This window comes from Nomascus leucogenys, chromosome 23 (genome assembly GCF_006542625.1).
Source record: "Nomascus leucogenys isolate Asia chromosome 23, Asia_NLE_v1, whole genome shotgun sequence".
Taxonomy (NCBI): Eukaryota; Metazoa; Chordata; class Mammalia; order Primates; family Hylobatidae; genus Nomascus; species Nomascus leucogenys.
In genome coordinates this window covers 25,199,838-25,220,800 of record NC_044403.1, presented here as the reverse complement: position 1 = coordinate 25,220,800, position 20,963 = coordinate 25,199,838, and the positions used below count along the sequence as shown (strand labels likewise).

At 38.1% G+C, this 20,963-nt stretch overlaps 1 protein-coding gene across 3 annotated transcripts in view; it reads right to left on the bottom strand.

Moving 5' to 3' along the window:
- Positions 1–11,796, bottom strand: part of CD163 (CD163 molecule) — a 29,012-nt gene extending 17,216 nt beyond the window's left edge. For all 3 annotated transcript variants that reach the window (XM_003273792.4, XM_003273793.4, XM_012502482.2), the window contains exons 1-6: positions 11,623–11,796; positions 10,036–10,122; positions 9,002–9,325; positions 6,733–7,053; positions 4,699–5,019; positions 2,970–3,290 (exon numbers count right to left, since the gene is read on the bottom strand). In XM_003273792.4, coding sequence (XP_003273840.1) covers positions 2,970–3,290; positions 4,699–5,019; positions 6,733–7,053; positions 9,002–9,325; positions 10,036–10,122; positions 11,623–11,668 — 1,420 coding nt within the window. In that variant the 5' untranslated portion in view covers positions 11,669–11,796. The remainder of the gene's footprint in view (positions 1–2,969; positions 3,291–4,698; positions 5,020–6,732; positions 7,054–9,001; positions 9,326–10,035; positions 10,123–11,622) is intronic.
- Between the last annotated feature and the right edge of the window lie 9,167 nt (positions 11,797–20,963).

Below are 20,963 nucleotides of genomic sequence, written 5' to 3'. Positions count from 1 at the left end.
AGGCTAAAAACCTAATGAGTCTTACACATGGTAAAATACTTGGGCAAGCCTCACTTTGAAAAGAAAACCATCTACTCACTGATGCTTAAAAAATGCAGAATTTATTGGGCAAAGTACAAGAAACAAAACTACAAAAAATCAGGATATTTGCATGACGTGGACTCTCCTTGCCACTTTTAGCATTTACAAGAAAGATGAATTCAGACTACAAGTAGTCAGAATGCAAGCAGAAATAGGAGGAGAAATATCAATTTTATAAGGAGGTATGGTCTGCCTGCAGGTGTTGTATATTGTTAATCAAGAGTCCTATAATTCGGAATTGAAGAATTGAAGAAAAAACTCTAAGTATCCTGTCCCCCTAAATTGAGGTGGTGGTAAAACTGTAGCCTTGTCAGAAGATAAAATTGATACTCCAGGCCGGGCGCGGTGGCTCACGCTTGTAATCCCAGCACTTTGGGAGGCCGAGGCGGTCGGATCACGAGGTCAGGAGATCGAGACCACGGTGAAACCCTGTCTCTACTAAAAAAAAAAAAAAAATACAAAAAATTAGCCGGGCGTAGTGGCGGGCGCCTGTAGTCCCAGCTACTCGGAGAGGCTGAGGCAGGAGAATGGCGTCAACCCGGGAGGCGGAGCTTGCAGTGAGCCGAGATTGCGCCACTGCACTCCAGCCTGGGTGACAGAGCGAGACTCCGTCTAAAAAAAAAAAAAAAAAAAAAAAAAAAAAAAAAAAAAAAAAAAAAAAAATTGATACTCCAGATACAAAGGCAATGAGTCTACCGGCAAAGACGGAATTTAGGTCTTGTCCTTCCTCCCAAACCCACAGTTTCAAACGGCCTTAAGGCAGTGGTCAATAATTAAAGAGAAGGGCTGGTCACAGCATAGATGAAAGTATATTTATATGCTCTTGGACTATAGTTACTTTCAGATGGCATTGGGTTATAAAGCAAGTAGACTAGAAGCTTAGTAACCTTGGAAAGAACTTTTTTGTTGAATTTGAGGGCAGCTGACATCCGCCCTTGATTAGTCAATCTTTAATCCAAAGGTCCCTAAACCAATATTAGCAGAAAGTGGGTTATGAAAGGTGTGCTGTCCTTAGATAGAGATACTCTCCAAACCAAACTTGGATGTAACTGTGAAGAATAATGTGCCAGGAAGAACTGCCCTGAGAGCAACACTGGGGCCCATGAAGGACACTGGACAGAAGACACCTTCTCAGAGGCCAGCACTTCGTCTACCAGATTGGCTTTCCAAGTAACTCACTGAGCTGCGGGGTGGCTCATCCTTCCTGTCTGGTAGGATTTGATAATTACTGCAGCAAATCTATTCTGGATGTTTCTTGGTGACAACAGAGACACCAAAACAGCCTTAAACTGCTTACCTATTTGACTAATTTTAAATGAGAAAAAGTAAACACTGTCTTTCTTCAGCCACTATTATTTGTTTCTCTTTTAGATACAGCAGAACTTAATGCTAATCAATGTAAAATACAATTAATAAGAAAATATACAAACCTTTATAAATTTAGAAGGAAAATCTATAACCTAAAATATTTATATTAGTAAATCAGAAGAAATAAAACTTAAGATTCAACTCAAGAAGTTAGGGGCCAAAAAGAAATCAAACTTTAGGAAATCCGAAGAGAATTATTAGAAAGAAAAGTAAATTTTAATGAATTAGAAAGCAAATAAGGGTAACATTAATTTTTTAAAATCTAAATAATGATTTTAAAAAAAAAATTTAGGTAAAAGAATGGCTAATCTTCTCAGGTAAAAGAAATTAAAAGAATAAATGAATACACATGGTAATAAATTATAAGAAATGTTATAAATATGGAAGTAATTTCAGACATCTCTTTAAATACTGATGTGAAATTTGATCAAGAAATTTTACTAAGTGAATACTTAAGGTACAAAACAATTTATACAACATGCCACCATTTGGATAATGAAAGCAAATGATAGCTATATATAGATTTGTTTGCATTTTCTTGTATTTACATGAAATATCTCAAATAATATATAAATATTCTAACCACATAAGTTGTCTGTGAGGAAAAGAATTGGATAGTAGTGGGGGAAGAGTTTACACTTTTTTATTTTGAAGTTTAAACCATGTGATTATATTGCCTGGTCCAGAATATGTTTTAAAAAGTAATACAGCAATTCAAATTTATATCTTAAATGATTGCCTTTTTTTCAATTGGAGGATAATTTCCACTTAACTAGAGGTAAGCACCGTTTGTAACATCAGGGAAATGCCCCTCACTGCATGCCTAGGTTGGGAGGTATCTGGAGCCATATTATTGGTTACAGGACATGCAGCACGTACAAGTTTCCATTCTGTGAGGTCTCTACACGTTTAATGGTTTTCTCGTAGACTGTGTTTTCTAAAGCCTTTTTGTTGCATGAGTAAAAGTTACATTTACTTTAGAGTTATTAAAAAAGCATCACTTTTCAACAAAGTTAGCATTTGTATAAGTATAATTAGCATAAAATACTAAAGATTATCCACAAACCTAACCGGTTTACAACTCATTTTTGAGCTTTTTAAAGAGGTTGCAGTGAAATATTCACAGGTTTAAAAAAAAAAAAAGAAAATTCTTTCACAGTACAATAGAGGGAGCTGAAGGTTATGTCAGTTTATCTAACATGGTTATTTTTTAAATCTTTTGGTGACATCCTGTGAAAGAAATACTGAATTCTATTTTTTAAATTTTAATCCTCCTTAATCTCTTTTACCTCTATTGATTTAAAAACTACTCAAAAACCAAAGTGAGCAAAACCCAAACAGTTCTATCTAAAGTGCAACATGAATTGTCAACTTATCTGACTCTCCCGGTGGAATTTGTGTAGATATTTTCTGGTTTCTTGGGAGTGATCTAGTCATAAGGATCAATGTTTCTTTTCAATTTCAAAGGTAGTACTGGAAATTTACACCCTTCTTCTTAACAAGTTGATTGAAAGTCATACCTGAGCAGGTAATTTTGGCTTCTTCATAGTGATCACAGGTAAGTCCACCCCATTGCCAGTTCTTGCAGTCCCAAAGAGAAGTTTCATTTCCGTTACAGCTACTTAGAAACAGCCATGTGTTTGTTGCCTGGATTTTGGAGTACACTTGATAAGATGTTTTGAGTGCAGATCCACATCCCAGCTGCCTGCAAACCACATCAGCTTCTTTCAGTCCCCAGCCTCTGTCACACACCTTCCCTAACAGTCTCTGAATCTCCACCTCAACTGTCCCAGCACAGCGGCTGCCTCCACCTCTAAGTCTTAGCTCCAGATCTGATCCATCTGCAAAAGAAATATAAACTTAAACCATCGATACATATGGAGGTTAGCTTCCAGAGGATTTTTTTTTTTGTCTTTTTTCTTCTCTGATACTGATACGCTGGAAATTATACCTTACTTATTTCCTGACTTTTTAAGAAACAATAATATAGACCATAAATTTTTGTTAGAAATGGGACTGTAGTTTCAAGGGTTGATAAAAATTGTCAATGGCAGAAAGATATGAGCAATTCAGTTTTAAAAGAGATTCCTCAAAAAGTGGGTGAAGGATATGAACAGACACTTCTGAAAAGAAGGCAGTTATGCAGACAACAAACATATGAAAAATAGCTTATCATCACTGGTCATTAGAGAAATGCAAATCAAAACCACAATGATATACCATCTCATCCCAGTTAGAATGGCGATCATTAAAAAGTCTGGAAACAACAGATGTTGGCAAGGATGTGGAGAAATAGGAAAGCTTTTACACTGTTGGTGGGAGTGAAAATTAGTTCAACCATTATGGAAGACAGTGTGGTGATTCCTCAAGAATCTAGAACTAGAAATACCATTTGACCCAGCAATCCCATTACTGGGTATATACCCAAAGGATTATAAATCATTCTACTATAAAGACACATGCACATGTATGTTTATTGCAGCACTATTTGCAATAGCAAAGACTTGGAACCAACCCAAATGCCCATCAATAATAGACTGGATAAAGAAGATGTGGTACATATACACCATAGAATACTATGCAGCCACAAAAAGGAATGAGTTTATGTCATTTGAAGGGACACAGATGAAGCTAGAAACCATCATCCTCAGCAAACTAACACAGGAACAGAAAACCAAACGCCACATGGTCTCACTCATAACTGGGAGTTGAACAATGAGAACACATGGACACAGGGAGGGGAACATCACACACTGGGGCCTGTCAGCTGGTGAGGGGAAAGGGGAGGGAGAGCATTAGGACAAACACCTAATGCATGGGGGGTTAAAACCTAGATGACAGGTTGATACATGAAGCAGACCACCATGGAACATGTTTACCCATGTAACAAACCTGCACATTCAACACATCTATCCCAGAACTTAAAGCAAAAAAATAAGTAAATTAAAAAATTTTAAAAACGGATTCCTAGGAAATTTTGTCTCTCTGAGCTCCAGGTAGATTCTGAGTTTGAAGTGTGCTCCATAAAAGCAGTCTGAATAATTATTACAGAGAATGCCGTCAGACAACCTTCCAAACTAGTTGAATAAAGAACATGTCAAAGACTACAAGTATAAAGTAATTCCCAGCAAGGAATTTACTAGGCATTTCTACTTCTTACATCTATTCCTACTCTTAAGGAGCACAGGACTTACTCTTTCTGCTTTTCTTTTTGTTTAGTGTTTTGGTTTTGGTTTGGTTTTAACTTACCAGAACATGTCACGCCAGCATCTTCATTGTGATTGCAATAATGCTTTCCCCATTCATGGTGTTTACATTGCCAGACAGCAGGTTCATGTCCCTGGCAAGAAACACTGTCAAGCCAGATGTGTCCAGATCCCTCACTGGCGTTAACTCGACCAATGGCGGTGATGGCAGTTGGACATCCCAGTTGCTTGCATGCCACAGCAGCATCATAACTGTCCCAGCCGTCATCACATATTGTCCCCCATTCTCCTTGGAATCTCACTTCTAATCTTCCTGAACATTCAGTGACTCCATCTACCAGTCTCAGGCTCAGATCTGCTCCCTCTGTAACAGAGACACACAACAGGTCTGAGATAAGGAAGCAAGAACATGAGACTATAAATAGCTGTACCTGAGATGACTTAAGGAAAAAGGGAGAGATATAAGTGGAGACAGAGAAAACTGTGATGTACTGTACTACCACCGGAAATCATTCAAGATGGAAAGAGGAGTGGATCAGGCAAGAAGATAGGACATCTCAGTATAGACAGAATATACTACAGAAAGTGTTTCTAACAGGAGACCCAGGGACTGAATTTCATCTAGAGACCTGCTATTTGACCACCACAGAGTTCTTGTTAGAACTGTTTACTTTTTCTGGTTAAAATATATTTGCATGTGTTTAGGTGGCAACCTCATCCTTCAATTTGCCTCCATACTTAGCAATCCCTTTTGCCTCTGACTGCATTCTCCATTGATACTACCTAGCCTGTGTTGTACACCTGAACCTGTTGTGACCACTTCCTTAGTTTAAAAGCAGAGCAAAGAGAAAGGAGGCTTCAGTACTACAATTTTCACCTTCCCCAAATCAATATTCTTCAAAGAACAAACATTGATTCTGAAGAATATTCTGTAATAAATTAAACTGTTTTTTTCCCTCTGGCAGTTTCCATTTTCATTCCCACAATATTATTTATTGTAATTCCTCAGCATGTGCTAACTGGGGGCCTAGAGAAATCTTGATGGGTAAAAGAGAATGGAAGGTACAGTCTCTGTTTTTTCTACTCCAAATTCTTCACATTCTTAAGCTAACAAAATCTAGCTTTCTTGTAGGAATTCCATTCATTGTGGTTCAGGCTATAGCTGATCACATTGTTCAACAAGAGAAAGCCTGTTCAAGACATGCAGAAAGAGATAGAACCCAGATGACACTGTTCAAGAACCTGAATCCAACCATGCATGAGGCTAACTATACCCTCTGGATTTCCCAGTTTTGTGAGCCAGTATTCTCTTCTTTTTAAACGAGTTTGAATGGAAGTTCCTTTATTTACACAGAGAGAGAGAGAGAGAGAGAAAAAGGGACCTGGTGAAGATAGGGATTTTTTACTCTTATTTTCCTAAGTGTTCTCTGGGGTTCAAGACACACTCAATCTCCTTTTATACTAAGAATTCAATAGAAAAATGAAGAGTGGTATCTCTGCACACACAAACCATTGTCCCTGCCCCCAGTCTGAGTATACAATGTGAAAGTCTCTAGACAGATACAATGCATATCTAGTATAAATAAAGTTTTAATGGGAAGCCAATATTGATTTTTAAAAAGTGATTTGATTCTGTGAATTTGAAAAATGATTTGGGAAGGAGTGGGTTAATGAGGCTAATGAGGAGGCTTTTGTGGATTAGATGATAACTGGAGTGGTTTGGTCTTAAAACTTCATAGTGCAAAATTTCCTAGTAAAGCCCTTCCTTCCTTCCTTTTTCCCCTCTTTTTCTTTTCGGTCTCTCCCTTTCTTTATGGGCTTTTCCTAAACACTTTCTTCTTTTCTTATGACCTGGATCTCAGTTTCACTATGCACCCTTCTTCCCTAACCTATTTCTCCTAATTTCAGTTAAGGTAAAAAGTCCACAGGTATCAGACTGGAACCTGAAGTTAGGTTAAAATGTGGTGACAAAAGAAGCAGACTTCATTATGTTCTTAAGAGTTCAGGCTCTTAAGATTTATTACCCCTTTCTTTTGTCCTCTCCTGGAGAATAGAATGAGCCAAGATCAGTCCTTACTTGAGCAAATCACTCCAGCATCCTCAGCATGATCACAGTTATGCTTTCCCCATCCTTGATGTTTGCAGTTCCAGAGAGCTGACTCATTTCCGTCGCATATAAGATCATCAAACCAGATTGGTCCAGAGCCTTCTCCAAAATTAGCTGAACCAGAGAAACTGACAGCACTTCCACATTCAAGTTGTTTACAAATGACAGATGCATGATCTATGTTGAAGTTATCATCACACACTGTTCCCCACCGTCCTTGGAATTTGATCTCTATTCTTCCAGAACACATATTCCCTCCATTTGTCAGCCTCATTTCCAAATTGGATCCATCTGGAGCAGAGAAAAGATCAGAGTTCAGAAGTTACATTCATTCAGAAGTGGTTTTAGAAAATAAGTTTCCTCTGGACACTTGGGATTTTATGTTGTCCTTAAAATGGTGCCTGATTTTGGATGTTGCCCAGCTCCACACAGTGGAGAATTTTAATATGTTAAAATCTAGGAAGCAATTACAATTTTATCTATATCTACTTACAAAGGAAAATGTTTACAGATTAAAGTTTTTAAACTTTCTGTTTTGTTTTGTTTCTTTCCATTACTAGGACAGATGTAAATACTCTTTTTATATAGAAATAGATAAATTCGACTCAAGTTATTTAAATTTGACTCCGTTAGAGCTTTAGGTGTATAAATTTCAAAAAGCAAATTGATTAACTCCACTGGTCGTTACAAAACAACAGAAAAAAAGAGCTAAAAGTACTACACTGATGTTTTAGTTAAACAGCCAGTTCTCTAGAAAGCAATAATTATGTAAGAGCCTGCTAAAATTTATGATAATTTTAAACTTTGCAGTAGATGTTACTTTTGTTATTCCCCATTTCACACCTCCCATGGTGGTTAAAAATAAGAGGAAAGAAGGAGGAGAAGGAGGAGAAGGAAGAGGAAGAGGAAGAGGAGAAAGAAGAAAGAGAACTGAGTCACCAAGAGAACTGAGCCATGAGGATCTTCAGCACCTGTTACATACCAAACAGTGTACTAGTAGTTTTACATGTATTATATCACTGAGTCCTCAGAAACTGAAGTTTAGAGAGATTTGACAACTTGCACAAAATCATAGGATACTAGCTATGTGAAAATTTATTTCAGCATTTTTCTAGCTGCTACTGTGTGTTTCTCTTATCACATCACGATGCCTGGACAGAGATAAGCCCTTTCTATAGTCAGTCCTATGGGAGAGAGAGAGGCTGGGAGGTGAGAGGACTGCATAAAAATTAATGAAACAGGCCAGTCACAGTGGCTCACGCCTGTAATCCCAGGATTTTGGGAGGCCGAGGCAGGTGGATCACCTGAGCTCAGGAGTTCGAGACCAGCCTGGCCAATATGGTGAAACCCCGTCTCTACTAAAAATACAAAAATTAGCCGGGTGTGGTGGCAGGTGCCTATAATCCCAGCTACTTGGGAGGCTGAGGCAGGAGAATTGCTTGAACCCGGGAGGTGGAGGTTGCTGTGAGCTGAGATAACGCCATCGCACTCCAGCCTGGGGGACAAGAGCGACACTTCATCCCCCCCCAAAAATAAAAAAAGGAATGAAACAAACAAAGAGAAATGGGGAGCTCAGGAATCTGAGTTGGATGAGAAATGTGCCCTTGGGATTTGTCAGCAGAAAGGCCTGACACATGACTTTCTCAGTTATTGTGGGGTCAATTGCAATAAAACATATGGAGATGTTTTGTAAATTAAAACCACAATGTAAATGAAATGACTAGCATTGCACACTGGTCAAGCAATTATATTTTCAAAGAATCCTTCCTACAACAAGAAATGATGTATTAATGCTAGAAATAGTTGTTTTTTGATTCACCTAAGTTGATTATCAGTTACTGGACAAAACAGTAATAATTTGTGGGTCAACATGTCAAAACAAGTCACTGGGAAAGAGAACAAGGAAATAACCTAGATGTCATGATATTTTTATGATATAGGAATAGTAGGTTACAGTGAGCTTACTGAATATAAAATTTAAACCACCACTTCTTGGCTTTTTGGCTAAGATCATGTATAAAATTGAAGCCAGTCACTTCCTCATTAATCACAGTGTTCAGAATTTTTTTATTAAAAAAAATGACCTTGTGTTTTGTGGTTTTCTAGCAATGGGTGGAGTACTTTTATACATGAACTAGATTGCTTACAGGAAAGTGGCTTATTCTAGGTTTTAACCCATCTACATATTTTTTTCCCACCAAGGATTTTGTGTTGAGGCTTTGACTAACGCAAGTCTTACCTGAGCAGGTCACTCCAGCATCTTGTTGGTGAGTACAGTTACTATGCTTTCCCCATCCATCATGTTTGCAATCCCAAAGAGCTGACTCATTCCCACGACAAGAAACATGATCCATCCAAATGCGTCCAGAACCTGCACTGGAATTAGCCCATCCAGTGGCTTTGATAGCAGTTGGACATCCCAGCTGGTTACAAATCACAGAGACCGCTTCCATGTTCCAGCCATTATTACACACCGTTCCCCACTCCTCCTGGACTTTCACTTCCACTCTCCCACTACACTTGTTTTCACCATCCACTAGCCTCAGCTCCTTGTCTGTTCCTCCTGCAACAATGGATTAAGACAGTAATTGGCCAAGGTCGCAAAGAGCAAGTAGAAGATTATTTTTTACATTACTTATTTATCCTTATAATCCTAGTTGTAAGAAATTTAACCCTTATTTCATACATATATGTAAAATAGCATAAATCTTAAAAATGCTAGACTGAAACTTATCTACTTAAATAAAAATTAAGATGGAGATATCTTCTGCTATTTTCTACCATAAAATAAACCTCTTTGTACTCTCCTCCCACCCCCAGATGATAGATGATCTCAGTTGCCTCCTTGGCATTATTTTAGCTTTATTTAGGAATCTGGTCCCACCAACCTGGCATCTCTCAATACATTTTTAGATAAATTTTGGCATTTGAATTTACTAATGTGTTTCCCAAATTCACTTTTGTTCTAATGATTCTGAGGTTTCTCCTCCTTTGTATTCTTTCCTATTTTTCAGCTCAACATTATTTCTAATCTTTAAGTAAAATTCATTTCTCTCCTGTGAGTTTATTTCATTTGGTGAGGAACCATGCTAATATTTTGGTGTTGCATGGTTAGATTTTTACTGTGTGCTTTTAATAATATCTGATCCTTTGGATACATGGAGCATGTCACCTAGTTTTTAGATGCTACTCACCTTCAGAAAAATTGTTTGCCTTTTAACTGTTCTTGTCAGAGTGGGCTAAGGCTGTAAGTAAATTTGACAAAGTACTCACCAAGAGAAATGGTGACAAAACAGGCACTGAGAAGTAAGACCACAGTAATGGTGAAGGGACTCAAGTTGACAAAATGTCTTCTGATGTCTGTGAAAAAGAAAAGAGGGCAAAAGTAGCATCTTCCCAAAAAGAGACTTTGGAGAAGATAGATCGTTTCAGAGGTTAATTAACAAAGAAGCTCAAACCAAGACAGAAAACTCTTCCTTCTAAATTGCAAGGCAGGCAGGAAACATTCATACCCAGGCTCATATAGTTTCAGTGAAATAGCTTTGAAAATGTTCATGTTTATAGGCAACCTAGAGGTGACAGATTAGAAGAAGGTTGGTAGTGGAAATGAGAATTGCAAGGGCAACCCACAACGATAGACTGGATTAAGAAAATGTGGCACATATACACCATGGAATACTATGCAGCCATAAAAAATGATGAGTTCATGTCCTTTGTAGGGACATGGATGAAACTGGAAACCATCATTCTCAGTAAACTATCACAAGGACAAAAAACCAAACACCGCATGTTCTCACTCATAGGTGGGAATTGAACAATGAGAACACATGGACACAGGAAGGGGAACATCACACTCCGGGGACTGTTGTGGGGTGTGGGGAGGGGGGAGGGACAGCATTAGGAGATATACCTAATGCTAAATGACGAGTTAATGGGTGCAGCACACCAACATGGTACATGGATACATATGTAACAAACCTGCACATTGTGCACATGTACCCTAAAACTTCAAGTATAATAATAATAAAAAAATAAAAAGTAAATTACAAAAAAACCTGGAAAATGGAAACAACATCAATGAAACTTAGTAGTGGACAATTCTCCCAGCAGGCACAGGGAAGGTATCCTGAGATTTCTCTATTCCCTAACCACCTCGATATTCAATTATGGATGCCCCCATCTTTAAGACTACCTAGCTGCACTGATAGAGGATAAGTTCCATGAGTAAACGAATTATATCTATTGTGTTCACCATAATTTCACCAGTACCTGGCTTGATGCTTGCCAAATAGTAGCTAGCTGAGCAATACCTAAGTGATGATATTCATATCTGAAAAACTCAAATATTAAATCTTGTCATCTCTACCTGTATCATTATCACATAATACACTCTTTAATGCTGTTACTACTCTCATATCTTCTTGTTCCTCTAACCCAACACTAATTTAAAACTAAAAATGCTAAATGATTTTAACATGTCCAAACAAGTCTTGAAATAGATAACTCACTTATCAGAGTAGATAACCTTCTTTATGTAATTAACTTTCTATCAATATTCCTTTCTGCATATTCTATCTTTTCTAACAACTATTTTTTCTTACTCAATACATTTCAGTTAACTTTAGTTCCTGACTTAATTTTACCTCAGCAGTTTTACAAAATTAATGCCAACTGTGATTCCTGTATCACATCTTCAATTTTGAATCTATGGCAGATCAAAGATGCTGCCATATAAGCCTATGTCCTTTTTCCACTCCTTACTCTCCTGATGCCAATCACTTTTAAATCACATCCATTGACTGTCATAATAATTATATAGCCCATTAAAGGGGAAATGTAGAATACATGAGAAGCTTTTACCAGCAGATCCAGAGTCTTCAAGTAGCACCATTCTGAGTTTGCTCATTCCAAAGGTTTATAACTTCAATGATTCCTAAATATTCTTGTATTATTCCCTAGAAATGTTCTTCTAAAGAAAACGACTAAGAATTCTAAAAATCACTTCACTTTTATGAAAATGAAAAGGCTACATATGGAGGCGGAGTCAACCCAAAAAGGGAAGTCATTAAAAGAGCTGAGGTTCCATTTCATACTCATGTTTTCTTCAATATAGGACATGAAACAACCAAAGGAAATTGGGAAACACTTCCCATAGATTTCAAAAAATTAGAGGAAATACTAACTCATATGCTGCTGTTGCTGAATTAAATATTTTACATTTTTGAACTTCATTTTGGACAAATATATAAGACACAAAAAATTACTAATTGTCATGTAGAAAAATTATGTAAAAAACTAAAGCAGAACAGGCAAAACACAATTAAATAACGTTTTATTATATCTACTTTTAATTTTATTTCCATAATCAAATGTGTCTAATGAGTAATTTTGTGTAAGTTGTTGAGACACAGCATTTGTCATTTCTTTTCTAATGGGATGAAGTACACCAAGAGAATTAGCCATGACTATTACTGATATTACAAATGGTGAAACAAAAATTAGCAACACATGGTTTTAGCTCTATATAACTCAGATTCAAGTAAGAGAAACACATACGATAACAACAATGAACATAAAGTTAAAGTGCAGGGTTAAAAATAATGGACAAAGTAGTCCTATCTACTGACAGAAAGGAATGAACAGTCAGAAAACTATTTTCTCTGAGGAGAGGCTTAAATTGTGTCCTAAAAGATGAGAAAAACATTGCCAAAGGAACAAATGATAAAGGAGTTTAAGGCATAAGAAATAGCACATACAAATGAATATTTTTATATAAAAACATAAGCTCAAAAGAACTACTAATAGTTCATCATGGCATACATATTGTCAGGTGTTAGTGATGGGCCTGAAATGGGGAATTAAAGAGCATCTCCAGCCTTCCAAAGAGACATTCACTAGAACCCAGTCAACAAAGGCACCCTGGTTTTCTTCCATTTCTTGGGCATGCCAAGTCTCTCACTGCCTCATGGTATGTCATACATATTGTTCCTTCTGTGTTTACTGCCTCCCTACCAGTACCTTTCTCTAAGGTAACTCTTACTCACGTATACTTTATTTCTCAGTTAAACCTCCCTTCACTAGGAGAAATAACTCTAACCCTGAAAGACCCCAGAAAATATGCACTCATGATACCCTGTACTTATGAAGGTTGTCAATTATATTTTTATATTTATTGTTTATCTTACTTGCTAGTCTTAAGATACCAGGATAGGAACTGCCTTTTTTTCAAAAAGACATCTACCAGTCCCTGCCAGATGGTAGGCTCAATATTACCTATTTCGTTGTTGCTGTTGTTGATAATTTGTTATTATTGCTGAGGTAAACAAGGACTACATGAAGAGGAGTTTTATATACCATGTTAAAGAATTGTAATTTTACGCTGTAGGCAAGTAATGACATTAAATAGTTTGAAACATGAGTACTAAATTGCTTTGTCTTTTACATATCTCATCTTGGTAGCAACTTTGAGAATGATTGGTGGCCAGGGTAAAAATGGAAATAAGACCAAGACTAAATGCAGTGAAAGTGAATATTATAGCAAAAATCTAGTAGAATAAGAGCCCAGTGGAAAAGATATAGTAGAAAAATGGAAGAAATAGATTGGTGCAAAATTAAAAAGCTAGGTGAACAAGACATTTTTGCTTTTATTCAAAATGAAGAAACAGGAAGTGTGTTTACTGTCCCACCTGAAACAACTAAAAACAAAACCAAACATGTGTAACAATGATTTTCAAGACACTGAAAATGAAGCAACAAGAAGAGTTGTTGCCTGGATCTCAAGGATAGTGATCCATGAGAAATGAGAAGCTAAGCTGAGTTTACTGCCTTGAGATAGTTTCCAGGCTACCATGGAATAGGAAGCCCACAGAATGATCAGAGGAGTCCCAGAGTTGGGGAGAAGCAGCTGAGAATCTGGGAGACTAAGGTGGCTAGAATTCACAGGAAATGGTTATATAGAGGAGAACCTTGCAAGAAGAAAAAGAGAGAAAGAGAGAGAGAGAGAGAGTAGGGAGGTGGCAAGGAGAGAGAGCTGAATATCTGTAGTCCCCTTTGAGTATTCAGCTGAATATTATTAAGTGCATGCATGTGAGCAAATTACCTGAGCCTGGGGAAAGAATAATGAAAGGATTAGAGTTACACACAGGGCCATGAAAAGTGACTGTTCACATGGAAAACTCACAATTCATGGGGTATTGGGTAGAGTTCACAGATGAGTCTTACCACAGTGGTGGGAAATAATTAGCCCTAGCTACTTGCTGATTAGATCCCACCTAACAAATTTTAAAGACAAGACCCAAAGAATCATATTGTTTCCAAGAACATAACAGCATTCTAGACTAAACCTTAGAATATCTAAAGCAATAAAAATAATTTAAAACTCAGCGAAGTTTAGTTTACAATGTCTGGAATTAAACAAAATATTACTTAGTGCTATGGTCTAAATGTTTGTGTCTCCTCAAAATTCATATGTTGAAATCCTAACCTCCAAGGTATTAGTAGGTAGGGCCTTTGGGAGATAATTAGGTCATGAGGGCTCTGCCTTCATGAATGGGGTTATTGCCCTCATGAAAGAGATCCCTGAGAGACGACTGATCCCTTTTGCCATGTGAAGTACAGCTAAAAAATGGTAATCTATAACCCTGGAAGTGGACTCTCACCAGACACTGAATCTGACAGCATCTTGATCTTGGACTTCCAGCCTCCAAAACAAAGAAATAAATTGCTGTTTATAAAACTCGGAGTCTATGTTGTGTAGTTTCTTTTTTGGGGGGTTGGGGGGAGTGCTGATTATAATCTCAAAACATGCAATTACAAATGCCATAATCCTAAATGTTAAAATCCCAAAGTTCAAAATCCCTAAAGATCAACATCTCTGAAACCTAAAAATTCCTAACATCAAAAATTGCAAAAATTACAATTCAGAATGTTGAAATTCTGAAAGTTGAATTCTAGGGAACAAATCAGTACATTTTTGGTTGCATACAGGATAGTTGCATTCTGTTAATTACAACATGTTAGGTGGAACTATTCCCTTGGTATTGTCTTTATTTGTAAATTAAATATAGTTTAAGGAGATGCAATTAAGTATGGGTGCCAAGTTGACAAGGGGTGGATTTATAGACATAATTTTAGGTGTCAACTTGATTGGATTAAGGATTCTAGACACTTGATAAATCATTATTTTTCATGTGTCTGTAAGAGTGCTTCCAGACACATCCAAAATAATGGATAAGATTAGTGTGTGAGTCTGAGTGGACTAGGTGGGGAAGATCTTCCCTCAGTGCTGGCCTGCATCAGGGATCCAGAGAGAACAAATACAGAAGGAAAATTGGTCTCTCTCTCTCAGAGCTGGGACAGACTTTTCTTGTGCTACTTTGGACGGCAGAACTGCAGGCTCACTGGCCTTTCTACTTCAGCACTTACATCTGGAGTGGCTCCAGAATGCTAAGACTTTTGGCCTCAGACTGAGAATTACACCATGGGCTTCCCTGGTGCTGAGGCCTTTGGACTTGGGCTGAGTCATGCTACAGTCATCCCATGGTCTTCAGCTTACAGAAAGCCTATCATGGGACTTCTCAGCCACCCAAATTATGCAAGCCAATTCCCCTAATAAATTCTCTCTCAATGTCTATATATATATATATATATATATATATATATGTGTATATATATATATATATCTTACTGGATCCGCCTCTCTGAAGAACCCTGACTAATACAGATTTGGTATTGGGGAAGCCAAATTGATTCCTTCTTACGGTATTTTATGACACAGTGAAAGAGATCTGTGAAATTCTACTCTTGTAAAATGTTGTGATTAAGTGTGCAAGGCTAGTTAATGGCAAAAGTTAAAGTTTAAAAGCTAATTGTTATTGGTAATGTAAAAGCAGAAAATAGGTTAATTTCAATAGCGGTGTTGGACAGTATATTCTTACAAATCTTATACTGCGTGATTCTATTTATATAGAATTCTGGAAAGTGAAAATTAATCGACTGTGACTAGAAGCAGTGGTTGCTTAGAGATGGATAGGAAGGAGGGCAAGGAAAGAATCACAATGAGGGATAATCATGATGAAGTTTTTTGGAGTAATTGATATGCTCATTGTCTTGATTGTGTTGATAATTTCACAGGTATACACATACATCAAAACTAAACAAATTGAACACTTTAAATATGTGCAGCTTATTGTATATTAACCATGCTCCAATAAAGCTGTTTTTAAAGATCTTTGTGAGCTATTATTGGTGGAGGACAAAAGAAAGAGAGAAGTCCACCAGCAGCTCAATCTTTAAGGTTTACAACAATTGTGGTATAGGTCAAACCCTCCAAAAAGGGCCAGGCTTGGGGGAAGCTGAAGATACAAAAATGTTGAGTGGACCTGGAGGTTAGCAGATGATTTACTCAGAAATCTGTGACATTTTTATGTGGGCATATTCACGGGGAATGAGAAAAAGAAGAGGAATAAATAAAGGGAGTGGTATCACATTTTGAAACTTGTTCTGAATTTTGTAATAGATTTGAGGCTTGTTAGCAATCTCATTGTGTCCCTTTTCGGAATAAAGTCATTAATTTTGTCAAAGTCAGATAGGTTTTTAATAGTGAAATAAGTTTCTGTATTGCTGCGTTGAAAATCTCTACATATAAATTGCAGGTGTATGGTATTATTATGTAAATTCTGGAATAAGCCCATGCCTTTTTCTTACTCAGTTTTCTACCACCCAACAAGACAGAATGTGTGCTCTCTTCTTAATTTGTCCAATATATAGCCTCTTTAGAACGCTGAGCAAACTCAAGTTCAACTTTTTTTTTCCTTAGGTTCAACCAATCACTGAATAACATTATTATTATTTTCTTATATACAGTAAACTCGAGACTTTACCAAAAAAAAAAAGCTGTTAGAACTAATAAATGAACCCAGTAAATTTGCAGGATACAAAAAACATTTTTTAAGGTTGCATTTCTTTATTTTATTTTTATTATTATTATTTGAGACGGAGTCTCTCTCTGTCGCCCAGGCTGGAGTGCAGTGGCATGATCTTGGCTTACTGCAAACTCTGCCTCCTGGTTCAAGTGATTCTCTTGCCTCAGCCTCTGAGTAGCTGGGATTACAGGCGTGTGCCACCACGCCCAGCTAACTTTTGTATTTTTAGTAGAGAGGAGGTTTCACCATGTTGGCGAGGCTGGTCTCAAACTCCTGACCTCAAGTGATCTGCTTGCCTCGGCCTCCCAAAGTGCTGGGATTATAGGCCTGAGCCACTGTGCCTGGCCTAATTATTGAATAAAATTAATTGTCCAGCCATCTGTTGCAGTTCAGGGAGAATGGCCATCTAGACTTAACTATCCTTTCTGCTAGAGTGTTAGAACTATGGTTTCCATTTCTATCAGCTATCATGAAAGTTCCTCATTGCTCATATCTGATTTTTTCCCCATCAAAACCCCATAGCACAGTGTCTTGTCTTCTGACTCCTCCTACTTTTGTTTTGTTTCGTTTTGTTTTTTTGAGACAGAGTCTTGCTCTGTCGCCCAGGCTGGGGTGCAGTGGTGCGATCTCGGCTCACTGCAAGCTCCACCTCCTGGGTTCACGCCATTCTCCTGCCTCAGCCTCCTGAGTAGCTGGGACTACAGGAGCCCGCCAACACGCCTGGCTAATTTTTTGTATTTTTAGTAGAGACGGGGTTTCACCGTGTTAGCCTGGATGGTCTCCATCTCCTGACCTCCTGATCTGCCCGCCTCGGCCTCCCAAAGTGCTGGGATTACAGGCATGAGACACCGCACCCGGCCCTGACTCCTCTTACTCTTTAATTAACTCAATTTTGTTCTTTATCTCAGATTATTTCCCCCTTACTATTCTAGTATGTTGAATACAAATTTAAGCTATGCATTTGGAAACTGAGTCATTTACAAGGAACACACAAAACGTGCACATTGGCATAATATGGCATATGCGTATTGCATATAATTCGTTCATTGTGGGCTGCTTATTGACTAATAGCTTTGATTTCATCATATTCTGATTTTTTTTGCCTGGTTCTAGTAATTGAATTTTTGTTTTGTTTGTGCCTTGTGACAAAGTTTGTGTCAAGTACCATTCCAGGAGTTTGTTTCACATGATCGACTTATGCTTTACTTGCTGCCTTGACTATCTCTACAGATCAATGGGTGATTTATGACTGGGAGTCTTGCTTTCCCAAAAATATTCATGGAAATAGAACATAGGGTAATAAGGAAGACCCTGAAGGGTGGCAAGCAGAGTAGTGATATAATAAAATTTCTGTTTTCAACAATGACTCTGACTATGGTATAAAAGAGAGCTTGCAAAAGGGCAAAAGTAGATGTAAAAATGCCTTATAGAAGGGTCATATAGTGTTTAGTGACAATGACATATGGTAGAAATGATGGGAAGTAGAGGTGGGCTCACCAGTGTTTAATTATTACTGGAATAAATGACTGCCTAACTAGCCAAATAAAGTATATACATGTACCAATAATAATATTCCATTTCCCAAGGATTATCATTGATTCAATTATGTCCACTTGAAATCCAAAAGTAGAAGAAACAGAAAATAAATGGGTATGTGTGTCAACCTAAATAACAAACAGAGGCTTTTGGAAGAAAATGATATTTATTCAGGAATAGGGCATTGCAATGAGAATACACGTGCCATCGTAAACTTGTGCATGTTCAGGGAAGAAAGACAAAGGTTTTTAAAGAAAAAATTAGGAGGATTACCTGATTATTTTCATATAATTACTCTTGGCTACAAAGATCAATAACAGGGGTGATACCAATTCAAGGTTAGACAGGAAATGGCTGGACAGATGTCCTTGCAGAAGTAATTTTTTGTGTGTATGGATGTGATGGCCTTGTGTTTTTTGCGATAATTTTTGTTATCAGGCATTTATGCATGAGAACCCTCTCTTCACAGCCTTCCCCAGCTCTATTTGTCAGGGTTTGTTCTGTTTTGGTTTGGTTTTTGCTTTTTTTTTTTGAAGAAACAAACAAACAAAACACTAGTGACTCCATTTTGATTCTAAGAACTTTCTCACTTTCCCCTTTTGATCAAGATCTTTCTCCAAAAGCATAATTGATCAATCATCTCGTAGTTAGGTTTTGACGTCCCTCAGTGCTGGGATGAACCTGTTCTAGGTTGCTGGTTTAATCTCACACTGGAGGGAGTAAATGGAGGCTAACAGTCAGTTTCAAAACCCTTTTAGTAACATTTGAGCAAGAAAGGAGTTTTGAAGGAAGTGACTCTCAGGCTGTCTACCTGGATGGTGTCCATTATAAAGTTTAATTTTGTCTATTCCATAGTTTTTTGTTATCATCTCAAAGTGTTAGGTCAGTATTATTTTGCCAGGAATTGTACTTATGAAAAAAATTAACAAGTAACAGATAAGAAGTTTTAAAAGGCAAAATACAAAGTAAAATTCATACTAATATGACAATCTGAGTTTGCATGATGGTTTTGACCCATGAACCCAGGCTAAGAACAACGAATTGTATAAATCAAGTAACCATCATCTTCGCAAGTAAAAAAGTGGGCATTAAGAGGGGTAAGAGTCTCATTATTACATAGAGTCTTATTGTGAAACCTTCAGAAAAGCTATCTACAGCATGCAAACATCAGCTTCTCATCCTGGTTTGTAGTGGAATTATGGTATTGGGTGGTTTGGTAACTTTCTTGTGACCAAAGCATCATGCATGAGACTTATTCCTTAAAATTCATCTAGTTTCAGCTTATAGGAGTTCAGAAAGAGAGCAGTTCTTGTTTTAGTAATTCCATGGAAGAAAGCTGGATTGGGCCAGATGTGGCAGCTCGCACCTGTGATCCCAGCACTTTGGGAGGCGGAGGCAGGTGGATCACTTGAGGTCAGGAGTTCAAGACCAATCTGACCAACATGGTGAAACCCTGTCTCTACTAAAAACACAAAATTAGCTGGGTGGTGGCATACGCCTGTAATCCCAGTTACTTGGGAGGCTGAGGCAGGAGAATGGCTTGAACCTGGGAGGCAGAGGTTGTAGTGAGCTGCTATGGCGCCATTGCACTCCAGCCGAGGCAACAAGAGCAAAACTCTGTCTCAAGGAAGAAGGAAGGAAGGAAGGAAGGAAGGAAGGAAGGAAGGAAGGAAGGAAGGAAAGAAGGAAGGGAGAAAAGAAAAAGAAGTCTGGATTGGAGACATCTAAAAGAATGCAGGATCTAGTCTAGTCTATAGTTAAACAACAAGAACTCAAAAACAATGCACAGAGATACAATCTAATAATAAGTATATTATAGCTTTTCTTTAGAAACATAACTTTCCCTAATACCATATAGGAATCTCAGATTTAAATAACTGGTTAAGCTAGGAAGGTAAACCAAGGCTGACTTTACATTTTGCCTACAATTTTAAGGTTCCTGGCCCTTCCAGGAAGTGACCATTTTTACTCACTCACTGTAAGGCTGAGAATCACTGAAGTCAGGCATTCTATGTGCATTTTCAAATATGATATTTTAGTCAAATCCTTGGTAATATAATCAATGTTTCCAATTGTAACCTGCTATAAAGAGAAAGCAGATTATTATTGGACTTATTCAACTAACTAAATTGTTATAAAAATAAAAACACTTATTAATAGTTTCCAAATTTTAGAGAGATCAGGTAGGGAGAAAAAGAAAATGCTGGTTGGGTGGAGCCAAGATGGCCGAATAGGAACAGCTCCGGTCTCCAGCTCCCAGCCCCAGCGACACAGAAGACGGATGATTTCTGCATTTCTGCTTGAGGTACCGGTTTCATCTCACTAGGGAGTGCCTAACAGTGGGTACAGGACAGTCGGTGAAGCGCACTGTGCGTGAGCCGAAGCAGGGCGAGGCATTGCCTCACTCGGGAAGCGCAAGGGGTCAGGGAGTTCCCTTTCCTAGTCAAAGAAAGGGGAAACAGACGGCACCTGGAATATCGGGTCAGTCCCATCCTAATACTGCGCTTTTCCAATGGGCCTGGAAAACGGCACACTAGGAGATTGTGTCCCGCACCTGGCTCGGAGGGTCCTATGCCCACGGAGTCTCGCTGATTGCTAGCACAGCAGTCAGAGATCAAGCTGCAAGGCGGCAGCGAGGCTGGGGGAGGGGCGCCCGCCATTGCCCAGGCTTGCTTAGGTAAACAAAGCAGCCAGGAAGCTCGAACTGGGTGGAGCCCACCACAGCTCAAGGAGGCCTGCCTG